This window comes from Myotis myotis, unplaced genomic scaffold, assembly GCF_014108235.1.
Source record: "Myotis myotis isolate mMyoMyo1 unplaced genomic scaffold, mMyoMyo1.p scaffold_m19_p_5, whole genome shotgun sequence".
In the NCBI taxonomy this organism is placed as follows: Eukaryota; Metazoa; Chordata; class Mammalia; order Chiroptera; family Vespertilionidae; genus Myotis; species Myotis myotis.
The window spans coordinates 43,245,135-43,258,938 of NW_023416357.1; the positions used below are offsets into that span (position 1 = coordinate 43,245,135).

Sequence of the window (13,804 nt, forward strand, 5' to 3'; positions counted from 1 at the left end):
AGTTTATTTTATTCATTCGATTCCACATATAAGTGAGATCATGTGATATTTGTCTTTAACTGGCTTATTGTGCTTAGCCTAAGACCTTTAATATCGTTAAGTGAACCTCACCCATTCTACTTTACCACAGACCTCACAATTCCTTACTGTCATATTCACCACAAATTTCACACGTTTAAGTGGCCTGCTTGTCCTCTATGTTTACTTGTCCCTTACTATTCTAGTAAGAGGAAAGATGAAAGCCAAATTCAAAGGAAGAACATTTTCCCTAAGTCTGAGAACAGAGCTGTCCATGTTCCAAACCTCCCTTCCACTGGAATCCCCACGATGGTCTTCTAAGAGCAAAATTGAAGGGAAAAAAAATGAATTTTTAAATGCCCTCCATAGGGAAGAAGTCACAAATAACCTCTTGTGAATGATCACACCATTAACTCCAGCTGGTCATCTTGAAAACAGAAGTTGACAATCACAAGGGGATGGACTGGTGAACATTCTTTGTCATTAATTCTTTGCCAACAATGTTAATGCCAAGAAGAAGGAGAAAGGACTAATCTCTATTGAAGGTGGTTAGTAATGTCTTTATATCAAATGAATAGTATTTTTCTTCTTGCAAATAACCCATATCTATAATAATAAAAGCATAATATGCAAATCAACCGAATGGCCAAACAGCGGAACGACCTTCTGGACAAAGCCAGGGCTGCGAGGGCCGAGGCAGCCAGGGCTGCAAAGACCTACTCTTGTACTAATTTCGTGTTATAATGCATGAAAAAAAGCTTCAGCAAATTTTTATGCTTTCTTCAAAATCTTTTCAGACATCAGATGAGAATAAAGGTTAGTTCTTTAAAAATTCAAGATAGGAAATTTATACATTTTTAGAAAACTAATAAACATTCTTGGTCACTAAACTATATTTTTTATTGCATCTTGTTTAAAAATGTACAAATTGCTTTTCACTTCCTAGAGAATGTATAAGTGTATATGTTACCAAATTACTAGAGCACTTTCTTATAAAGTGATATCTGTTCACAATGATGATACAGGAAACTCTGACATCTCCAAATGGTTGTGTTACAATCCCTCACAAACTATCTTGGCCTTCATATTAACTCTTAAAAACCTAATCTAATTCCTGAGGGTTAGGGGTGGACGGTACTTAAGTCAATTGGAACTGCAACAATAAGAGGAATCCTACAACTTACAGCTTTCATCTGCAACTGTATCAATGACAAAGTGCTTCTTGTGATATCAGTCCCAGCTTTACACACAAAAGTTATCTGCCAAAATCATTCCTATTGTATTTCATATCTATAATCGTACAAGTTTTCTTCACTATTCATAAAAAAGAGAGACAAACGGCAAAGCTGTTGAGAGTATAGTTCCCCAGAGCTCTTCACAGTCATTCACTTTTTTCCTCTTTGTATCATCTTTGAAGTACAAACTGCATTTGATTCAAGATAAAGCCCTTTTTAAAATTTTAACATGTAACTAAATGACATGTAAAATTTCCAATGAAATTTAGTTTTTGAAACTGTAAAAGGATCCCTAAATCAGTTTTTAAATAGTAGCTTTCCAAAATTCTGATAATGAAGAAATCTAAAAATACAAATGGAATGAACACAGCCAGATTTCATAAATTTTAGTAAAATTGTAGTTATGCTGATTTAAAGAAAAATCAATATATTAAAAAGTAATGTTTCTGAATACATCCTTTAATAGATACTTTCTGGAAACACACAGTGGCAGAAAAATCTCTTAAACACAATAGACGATACATGCAGTACCCCCAAAATGCATAAACTCTAGCAGCACCAAGAGACTCTATCATCTAAACATTAAAGAATTAAAATATAATCAGTGCTTAAAACAGCCCATTTTTCATTCACATAATCAAACTGTTATTAACATTTATCAGTACAAAAATAGTTTCACAAGCTACTAATGTCTATATATCTGTTTATAATGCTCAAATATATAGCAGCAGTTATTTGTCACATTTATCATATATAACTGTATCTCTGAGGGCCATAAATTTAAAATACACAAAATTAATAGTTTTAGTTTTCAATACTATATTTCAGTATTATATTCTAACAACATGAGGATGCTATAAAATTAACTATTTCCAAGAGAATTTTAAATAGCTTTAAATCTTAAACACAAAAAATCCTGGAATTTATTATTATTAAGAAATAACAAATAAATTTCAGAATTCCACAGAGTTGATGCTATGAAGCAAATAATACTCCCTGGAATAAAAGAACAAAACCTTCCCCATATGTATATGCTAGTCTATTAGTCTATAGCTACTTTATTTAGTAAATAGCTAACCTAAGACTACTGTCTCAAATGATATCCTGAACATTCAAGTGAGCCACAGTGTATACCTGCACAGTCTCAAAAGGATATTATCATTTAGTTTAAAAAGTAATTTTTAAGAAAAAAATGCCATTTAGATATAATTTAATATCATTTCCCATAAGAAATTAGTAAGTGTTTTCATCCTCATGATCTGCCTCTTTTTCACATCCTTAAACTTTAAAAGCACTTAAATAGATATTAATTTATTGAAACTTATTCAACGAGAATGTTTTTGCATAGTTTATGGCAAGGACATAAAACAGTCCTATAGCACTTGACTGAGGAGTATTGAGCAGCCCATTCATTTTAAAATTTAGTTATGATGTATAATAAAAATCTAAGAAATGAATAATTCAAGTAACCCTATAATGCCACTGAGTTAGACAGAAAACAAAAAGTTGTATTAGCTTCAGAAATAACTTTTATATAAGTTCACAAGTAATTTTAAAGAAGTATTTGTGGATGAAATTATATGTCTGAGATTTGCCTTAAAAATAATCTCAGAAGTGGAAGAGTCTGTAGGGATAGAAATGAAACAAGAATGACCATTTTTTCATAACTGTTAAGACTAGGTGATGTATGTGTTCATGGGAGTTCATAACAGTATTCTCTCTTTCATATAATTTTGAAACTTTGTATAGATTTAAAGAGTAACAAAAATTTTTGCTTATATCTTTAAGCTAAGTGGTATTTTTTTGAAAATACACAAAGCTAACAGAGTTTGTAAAGAACAAACTATAATTACATTACTAAAATGTTCAGGACCAAATGAAAATCAGGGTCTTCTTTTGATATGTTAACTCATGAATTAATGAGATTAAGGCATCAATTCTGAATTCTAACAAGAGCAGAAATTGGCTAGCTAAGTAGCTATTACTATAATCAACTCTTAACTTGACTGACTAGATCCCTGTTCCCTATATCCTTCCTTTAAAAACAAAAACAAACAATAGAGATTTTAGCATTATGCTCCCTATTTATTAGTAAAATAGTATCAACCAGAACAGAAAAATGTTGGCAAAATATTTTTTTGCTATTCATGTTTCCTGTTAAAATAAGTACGTACTGAGTAGGGAATATAGTCAATAATATTTTAATAACTATATATGGTGTCAGATGGGTACTGGAGTTATGGGGAAATCACTTAGTTATATAAATGTCTAATCATTATGTTGTACACCTGAAACTAATATAATATTGAATGTCAACTATAATTAAAAAATAAAAGGAAAACTTTTAATGTACTAAGGAAGAAAGACAAAATGGTCTAAATAAGCCTTAAAACAGATTTTAATTATCTTCCAGTGATCTTTTCTCTACACAGGAAAATAGGAACAGTTAATCAGCACACATATAAATATGTACATTACTGAAACAAAATTTCTACTCTTTTTTTTTTAAATCCTCACCCGAGGACAGGCTTAGAGAGAGGAAGAGGAGAGGGGAGAGAAGGGAGGGGGGAAAGAGAGAGACAGAGAGAGACATCGATTGATCGTCCTCTGCATGAGCACCAATAGGGAATTGAACTGCAACCCATGCGCATGTTCCAACCGGAATCGAACTGGCAGCCCTTTGGCGCACTGGATATCGCTCAACCAACAAAGCCACTCCAGCTGGGCTAAAGTTTCTACTCTTAATGTGAGCTTTACTCTGATGTTTCCTATTTGGCTTTATTATATTTCATTTTTCAGAATGCCATGAATAACCTAAATTAATTTTAAATTACCACAGTTTGAAAAATCCTAGATTATATAATCTCTGAGGTCTCTCCTAACTGATATTTTGGGATTCTAACATTAACTACAATATACATCATCTTTTGTCGATGGTAAAAGTCAAAACAAGGTCAGAGAATAAGTCTAAAATCCTATAGCTAAAATGTTTTTACAATAATAAGAAAACTATAAGATTATGTAATGCTTTTAACACAATTAAAAGCTTAAATTGACCTGTTAAGTTTCACTTTCAGAACTCAAATATCTCCAGGGCTAATCACCTGATTACCAATCCCAGTTAGAAACTCCAAATACCAAGGATTAGCAAAACAATAAACATTCAGAAAACTTTGGGTGCATAAAGTAAACTAGAAATAGCATTTACAGATATTAAATAAAGAAATTCTATTTCTAAATGCTACACTACTCAATGCACATGACTTGATTGTTGCAAAGAAATGAAGTTTATAATTATACTCAGTGTAGTGAAGTCTATTTATTAAATGGATATATTAAATATAATTTAATAGGAAAGGACATTTTCCTCCCTCAACATATTTTTTAAAATTGCATACTAATCACATTGATCTTTAATTGTAATTGCATATTTTAAAAACCTGAATGTTTTACAAATCACAGTCTTCAGATCAGAACTAAAATTTTTCATGTGTTCAGTCGTTTTTACAGCTATAGAAAAGAGAACATGCTTAATCTGAATAGTAAAGCATGATCTCCATGATAATTCCAAGATATGTCTGTTTGTGCAAATTAGCATTTTTTGGAAATAAATTAGAATAGTCTCACTGTCAAATAGTTTCTATCCATTCATTCATTTTAAAAAAAAACCTTACCTAATTTCTTCTTCCTGAGCCTGACCATGAAGTCCCTCAATGCTAGTCTCTAATACAGCGGTTCTCAACCTGTGGGTTGCGACCCCTTTGGCGGTCGAACGACCCTTTCACAGGGGTCGCCTAAGACCATCCTGCATATCAGATATTTATATTACGATTCATAACAATAGCAACATTACAGTTATGAAGTAGCAACGAAAATAATTTTATGATTGGGTCACAACATGAGGAACTGTATTTCAAGGTCCAGAAGGCTGAGAACCACTGCAATATGTTCAATCCTATGCCCCTAACATCCAACAAGTTCAGTCAAAATTAAAGGCTCTCATAAAAAAGAGTTAGGAATATCTCACTTCACAATTCTTCTGAATATGCTAAAGAATTTGATTTTTTTAAAATTGGTCCAAAAAGAGATGCACAACAAAGAAAAATTGTTTTCTTAATTTCAATGAAAACTACCCAGTCAAAAATTGCCAAAGAAGCGTAAAAATGAACTTTAAGACATCGACTGATAGGTATTTGTTTACATTTGCAATAATGCAGTTTCATAGACCTCCTTACATTCCCAAAATCCCACAATGCGGCCCATAATTAATGTGACTGATTTGGAACACATGTAGGATAAACTGTACCTGCTTAAAGTATATCAAATTCTTTTTTAAAATTCAGAAGCATGTGAAGATTTATTTTCTGTTAGTTGGTGTGCAAAAATAATTCTCACATTAACAGGTTTATTCTAGACGTTATCCCAGTAACTTGCTTCCTTCTGTGAAATCATACCGTGAGATCACCTCTAAGACTATGGTAAGCTTAAGTTCAGAGTAGGAAATTATTTTTTAAAAATTATATCCCTCAAGAACATACATGAAAATGGAAACCAGATTAACACAGGGAGCCTTTCAGCAACTGTGTTAGAAAATAAGAAGAGACTTACAGTAATACATATGCTGTCTCACTGAAAAATGATTTGTACTGTTATTAGTGCAGTAGCCCTTTTTTATATACAGATAAAGGAAATATTCATTCCTGCCCATCCAGGCAACTATAAATTATTAAAATCTTTCTGAGGTTAACAGAAACAGTTAAAAACATCTGACCTGGAATTTTCACTCAGGGTTATAACTTTGCAAGATTCATCCAAAACCCAAATAACTTTCCATGTTTACATATTTTACTGAATCATGATGGTTGAATTGAATTTGTACCTATGTGAAAATGGCAATGCATTCTGAGTTGGTTCAGCCCTTGACTCTGAGTTCTGGGTGACATCAGGTGTTCTTTCGTCGTCTGTCCCATTGATACTTTCTGGTGTTAAAGGAGACTGAAGATCCCCGCCTGCCGATTCCTTAAAAACAAAGGGATAAAAAAAAGTGTTATACTTCTACTAAAAGACACAAGATCATCTTAAAGTTAAAACTGACTCTGATGTATGCTTTCTTATGAACTATATTTCAATTAAAATTTAAATCAGACTTAAAAATGAAATTTGAAGGGGAAATAATTTTTTAAAGCAAGCAGCTCACAATAAAACTATCTGAAACCCTAACACAATTTAGAATATAGCTGCAAAGAACTGAAACACTTTGGGGCTTACATAAGCAACTAGTTAGAATAAAAGATATTCAACGAATTGCTTGAGAAGAAAGAGAAGAGGGCACAAAAATGCAAGAAGATGTGAGGTTTTATTTGGGAGGGTATGACAGAAAAGTGGAGAGAGAAATCTTCAAGAAGTTTTAACTTTTTTTATCGACCCTACTTTTCAATTCTTGGAATTATTTAGAAAAACAGTCAGAAATACCTCTATAACATACATAATGATGTCAGTATATTTCAGCCTTTCTTGACTCCTACTCAAAATGGAATTATTTTTCTTCACAAAATTTCCTCTTATATCTACTTTTAATTGATCTGTCTATCAAGGTAAATTTAACGCATCCCTTAGGAAAATAAATGGAATTTAAGATGAAGCTCAAGCTGACACTTATTCTTGCATCTGCCATGATCAAATTACCCAAATTTGATATCAGAAATCAGAATGAGGGGGTCATTTGATAAACTGTTAACCAGGTGAGGTTCTAGCATGAGATACCGAAAGAGCAGCTTGGTGGACCCCTTGTGACTGCTGGGAAATAGAACTTCACACCTGAAATATTAGGCTATTGTTAGGGAAGAAAATGAAAATATCACTAGGGAACTGGTTAGGTATGGTCACAATTTGTCAACTTAGAATACAAGATTTCCTAAAATAAAATCAAGGAGAATATGTGTAATACAGGGAAATGCTTCTAATTAGGAAAAAACATAGAAGAATATAAGGAGATAGCCTACATTATGATAATTATATACTTTACATGAAAAATCTTGCACATGAAGTGCTGGGAAGAAATATGGAAAATATTGATGTGGTGAGACTTTTTTTTTGAGGGGGCTTATGGTTTTACACCACCGAATGCATTTTATTTCACACTTAAATATAATTTAGCTAATAGTACCACAATGCTATAAATTATATAAGCTATCAAAGATCAAAAGATGACTCTCTTGATTCCACATTATCACTTAATTATTTTTTAAATATTAATGGAACCTCTATTTCAACCTTTAATTTCACTCATTAAATCTTTCTCCTGAATCCTCTTTGTTTCCACTAACAGTCAATGCATGGATAAAGTTTATAAGATAATGTGCAACATAAAATTGTTTACAACAAAGTCAAATCATGCTAAGGGAATAATGGGAACACTATCCAAAGTGGCTCCTTCCAGGTCAATTATGGGCAATATCATAAAAATGACAGAAAAATCTATTAATAGCACATTCAGATTTCTTTGCAAGTGCCAAGGGTTAGCTCTATTTTGAGAAAAAAAATATCCAGAAAATTGCAGGCAATTAATTATTGGTATAATTTATGTAAGAAAGACAACTTGGAATTCCAATCAATTCATATTCAAAGAAAAGGCTTCAACTCTAATCAAAATATGGGTGAGTAAATAAACATAATAATATTGAATTTTAATTTATAAATTTTAAAGAATCTTTTAAAAATTCTTCACATTCACTGACTTTTTAGATTAACTCATCAATTACTAGTTTTGATTCCAACCAGAGAGAGCTTGTGCTGTATCCCCTCCTGTCCTCTCAACCGAACCCACTTTCCACCTGCTCTTCAACCTCAAGACTAACAATCTTTGGTTTTATTTCTCTCCATACATCAGAAAGCCAATCATGTTAATTACACTCTCACTAGCATCATCCCAATTTTCGGGTTTCCTTTACCTTTTATAACATCTATGTTGTCAATTTAAATTTCATATAAAATGAACCATCATTCCCTATTCTCATGTGCCCAAGCTACCGAGAGCTATAAGAGAAAATATACTGTTAAATATGCTGATTGGTGCCGTGAAGATAATTTTGAACTCTGACTTTAATTATGCTCTTGAAGTGCCGAGTAATCTTTACCTACTCCCTTTGACTCTTCTTTTTTTCTTTACCTAACAGCTGTTCCAAACCTCTGCTCAAGCCTTCTCTCTTTTTAGTTGTCCTTCCTCTCAGTGAATGACTGAATTCTTCTTTCACAGAGAAACTAGAAATAAATTGGCATAGGCTTCCTCAATCTCCCTCTTATCTGTATCTGAATCCATTTTTATTCTTCCTTCCTGTCTCAGAGTGGCTAATTTGTTTCCATCCTCTCCCCTCACAACAGTACCTTCTGCATAATGCTCCATCTATGATCCCTTCCTTCTATTCTTCTCTTTCTCCTTCCTGACTCAATTTAAAAGTCTTAGACAAATGACAGCTAAATTGTTTTTCTAGACTCCACTGAAGAAAAATTTTGATATCTGAGTATATAAACCTTTTATCTTTAATGCATATTCTGAGAAAAATACCTAACAAGTTAACTGGAATACAGTATTTTTACTGTGAACCATATAAAAAATTTCAGGAGTAGAACCAATCATAACTCTTGATTTGATATAAAATTAACTGTTTATAAGATTTCCATGGAAACATAAGAACATAAGATCTTCCATAGAGGAAAATGTTCTAAATTAATGTCTATTATTTAAAGAGTGATATGAAAGAAACTAACAACATGTAATTCAACCTATTCCTAAAGATGCAACCTTGATCAAGAAAACATTAAGATTATTGGTAATACTTTCAACAATAAGGAATCATTTAAAAAAAAGATTATCTGACATGATCGCACTCGGGAGTCTAAGAATGGGGAAGTGGATAACTTTGCTCTAAATGCCAGACTGCTTTCAGAGAGGTGGGATGGTTTGTCCATGGCACTGCTTCTCATAGTGTGGTCCCCAGACTGACAGCATCAGCATCTCTGGAAACTTGTTAGAAATGCACATTCCTGCGCCCCATCTCAGCCTCACCAAATCAGACTTCTTCGGGTGGGAACCAGCAACTTGTGTTTTAACAACTCTTCCAGGGGATTCTGATGCAGGCTTTATTCAATTAAGGAATTTGTGTTTTTCTAAATAACTGTTATGTGCCAGATCCTATGTCGAGGCTTTACATCATTATCTTCACCATAGCAACCACATCACCAACAACAGCTGTTAACATTAAGCATTTACTATATGCCAAGCATTTTGTAATCCTCATTCAATTCTCACAAAACCCTATAAGAAGATAACTGTTCTTATTCCCATTTTATAGATTTTTTTAAAATAGTAACTTGCTTAAATCAGAAAACCAGATTCAAAAACAGTCTCGATTGCCATGATCGTATGACACTGTCTTAATGTCATCCTATATAATAAAAGGCTAATATGCAAATTGTCCCCTCAACCAGGAGTTCGACTGGGAGTTCAACCCAGAGTTTGACCAGGGGGCAGGGCCGGCTGGCCAACCACCCGTGGGCCCTCCCCCTAGCCGGCCTGGCCCCAATCAGGGGGGGCCAGCCAGACCCCACCCATACATGAATTCATGCACTGGGCCTCTAGTCTGTTATATTAACGTTGCCATTATCATACTTGTTCCTTCCGATCATCCTATAAAGCAAGTAATGAAATACTCGTGTTACAGATACATAAGCAATTTTAGCAATATCACAGAGTGACAGAAAAAGGATTTATGACTAAGCCCATCAGACTTGAACACCCATACTCTTAACCACTTGTTTATCCCTCCTCAAACAAAAACAAAAGCTATGCCTAAGTGTTTATTATTATTAATTATCCCATATAACCTTCTGATCCTTTCGCTAAATTCATGAGCCATATTCTATTCTCCAGGCAGAGCGTTAATTTAGCAGGTTGGGTTAAACCACTGAGAACCAAGCTCTGTTCTCTAGCTGAACAGGATCGGAGTAGCCAGCGTTCAAACACTGCAAACTAAAACAAATATTAATGACACCTGTAATGGACTGTCACAAAAAGGGGAGAAAAGAGAAGTGAAAAGAAATACTTTTTCTTTTCTTTTTTCCCCCCCACTATTTCTCTGGCTTCAATTAACAATCAAACTTCAAATATTTTGAAAAGATTAATTGGTGTCAATATATTTTGGCTCTCAAATACTGATGAGCTTATGGTATGTCTTGGATATATCCCTTCAGTGAATGTAAAGGCTTAAAGACACTCCTTCCACCAAAGAGGAGCAGGTATCTTAGCAACCTGTAGTAGTTCATGGCCAATTAAACAAAAGCAAGTTATGATTGGAGAAACAGAAACTAGGTACAAAGGCAAAATGTAATCATTATAGTTTCACTGGAATCATCTGAGTATGCTCTTACACTACAATCATTCACACGAGTAACTGACGCTCCCAGCACGTCCTGGTACTAAATTTTAAATAGGCTTTTAAGCTTAAAAGTATCACTATACCATCAGAGCACTCAGGGAAGATAGATTCAAAGGAAATTTCAAAATTATCATTCATGTTATTCCTGGCCACTGTTAGTACAGAGATGGTATAATGAAGCTTCAATCCAGAGTAAACCTTTAGTCTGTGAGGAAACATGTACTTTAAGCATACTTAAGAGAGCTTTCCTTTCCTTTAAAAAAAAAAAATACACACCCAAAACTCTTTACACCAGTAGGGTTTGCCAAATCAAGTTTGGTGCCGGGTTGGGGAAGGAAGTGAATAGTGAAAGTTTTCTAAAATGTCCCAATCGTTTGGCTAGTCACTAAATTCCAAGGCAATTTCTATCTACTTCCTCAAGGAAGTTTTATGTAAGTCTGCTACTAATGACATCATTCCAGAGAAACATCTGTACATCTGATCTTCATAAAACTCCCAAGGAAACTTCAAAAATAATTGCTAAAGAGAAAAAGCACAAAACTGAACTCTACTCCTGTTTTCCTGAGCCTCCCCTGTCTGTGTCTCCTCTAGTAGCCGCACCTCAGTGACTAGCACAGAACACAAACAATAGGTCGGTCTATGCTCTATATGTACGATGATTTTTTAAGTTGTAGCCACATTTTTAAAAATCTGCGTTACAATTGCTAAGCTAATCCCTCCCCACCCCCAGATTCTTGTAGACACTGGCATATAGGATAAACACCTTTCTTTCTTGACTAGTACAGATGAACTAAAGGGTACATTTCTGTGTTCACTTTGAAAATTATCTTAATTTTGCCATTATGTTCTTAAGTTTGACTCTGGCATAAAGGATATCATCTAAAATGAACAAGGCTCATAAATAAGAATGGAAATTAAATACCCACCTGTGAAGGTGTACTGGTAAGTTCCATCTTTTCTTGTGATTTCTCCTTTGCTAGTCGAGCAGCTTCTTTAAATTCCTGAAACTTTTCTGCAAACTGAATGTATAAAGACTATATACATTAACCAAATAAAAATAAGTTGCAATGCTCACTTTTACCTTAATTTTCTTTTATCTTTTCTATAACTGACTCTTATGCATGCAACCTACCCCTCAAATCAATTATAAGTATAATATGAAAATGACAAAAAAAGAAACCAAATACCAAACATATGTATACTGCAAAGTACATTGACAAACCTCATTCAAAAACATCATAACATAACTAAGTTAGAATCTGGTGTCAGCTAGCTTACCTATGTCCTTCCTTGGTTTTTCATATATACTTTACTAAGATGGGGGGGCGGGCGGTGGTTACACATTGGGAGAGGAATCAGTAAAGATGGGCATACCATGTTTGTTTATCATGGAAAAAAGGGAATCTCTTAAGTATCAACTCCTAAACATCTCAGTATCTGGAGCATGCTCTTAACTTTTACTATAATATAAACTCTTATATTATGAAGGTATTTTATTTTCAACAATACAAACAGCAACATTTACTATTACCACTAACTGGCATTAATAAAACTTCATTTCTAAAGACTCCTAAACAGCCAATGTACAGCAGCAGAAGGAATAATATGTCTCCACAAAGGTCTTTCAGATTGGTAACAATTTAAAAAATTACTGTACATAAAATGCTAATTCTTAGGAACTCACAGAAATCTATAAACGTCACAGCCACAAATACTACCTTATCTATGTATTGGAAGCAGATACTAGTTTACCACTATTCTCAGGGAGAGTAAGTTATGATTACAAAATAACCAAATTTAAAAATCTAAAATCTCTTTTTCCTGGCCGGGTGGCCTGGTTGGAGCATCGTCCCGTACAACAAAAGGTTTCAGGTTCGATTCCCAATCAGAGCACATACCTAGGTTGCTGGTTCAATTCCCTGTCAGGTGCGTATAGGAGACAACCAATCTCTCTCTCTCTCTCTCTCTCTCTCTCTCTCTCTCTCTCTCTCTCTCTCTCTCTCTCTCATAAATAAAAAGCATATCCTGTGAGGACTAAAAAAACAAACAAACAAAATAAACCCTAAAAATCTCTATGCAACTGAAACCACCTGGTTAAAGTTAGTTATAAAAATATGAAATGATCGTTCTCTCCTCAAACCCCATAAGCCAACCCTGATTTCATTTCTGTCTTGGGAAGGAAAGCTTTGGTAGGAAAGGCTCATGATACTCTGATGTGCCTTTGGGAAATAGAGGAGGATCAAAATTAGAGTTGTCATTGCAACTTTTCCTTCTTGCTTTAAATCTTTCACCTCCTCCTACAACTTGTAGATCTGGGAAGTGAATCTCTATACTATACTTTAGTTTCTGTGCTAATTAAACAGAACATCTCCTTACAGAAAAGAAAAAAAAACTGAATACAAAGCTTGAAAGGTCTTATTCATGTTGGTGGAATTAATTAACCATAATTAATTTCTCTTTATGTAATCTGTAGTACAGAAAGCTTTTCTTACACTCATTTAGCATTCCACAGTAGTTAATATTTAAAACCCTTCTCAACTTCACAAAGATCTATGCTATTGCTAATTTTTAAAGATTTAAGTTTCCATGATAACAAAATACAATGCAGGACGCACTACAAGCATAGCTGTAACTTTTCTCATACATCAACCTTAACGAACCACCCTGTTCTAATACTGCCACTCGCCCTTACTTTGAGAGGCCTCTGTCTACAATTGCCTTTAGGGGCTTCTCCAACCCCTTGCACTCATTTATATATTTTAATGATAAAACAAGTCAGAATATTTACATGTTTGCTTCATTTATATAAAATATTATACACTCCGTTGGGTCCTTTACAGTCTATAAAGCATCCACATTAGACTTCAAGGTTAGTCTCTTCAGAATGCTTTGTTCCAGATTAACTGTAAACTCTTGGAGCCAAATCTAGTGAATAAAAACCTGGACTTGGCTCTGAGAGCTAATAGGTTGTTTCCTGATAGTCAACCCACATGCAAAATACTAGAATTCACTACTGGTAAGGTTGGTCAAAAATATATGCTAATTTTAAGAAAGGAAAATAAAATTCTTGAAATATAAAAGCCATTCCCAGAAAAGAAGATCAAATGAGAGGAGACA

At 33.8% G+C, this 13,804-nt stretch overlaps 1 protein-coding gene across 2 annotated transcripts in view; it reads right to left on the minus strand.

Moving 5' to 3' along the window:
- Positions 1 to 13,804, minus strand: part of HOMER1 (homer scaffold protein 1) — an 84,045-nt gene that overhangs the window by 32,270 nt on the left and 37,971 nt on the right. For both annotated transcript variants that reach the window (XM_036308944.1, XM_036308943.1), the window contains exons 4-5: positions 11,614 to 11,706; positions 6,133 to 6,272 (exon numbers count right to left, since the gene is read on the minus strand). In XM_036308944.1, the coding sequence (XP_036164837.1) occupies positions 6,133 to 6,272; positions 11,614 to 11,706 (233 nt within the window). The remainder of the gene's footprint in view (positions 1 to 6,132; positions 6,273 to 11,613; positions 11,707 to 13,804) is intronic.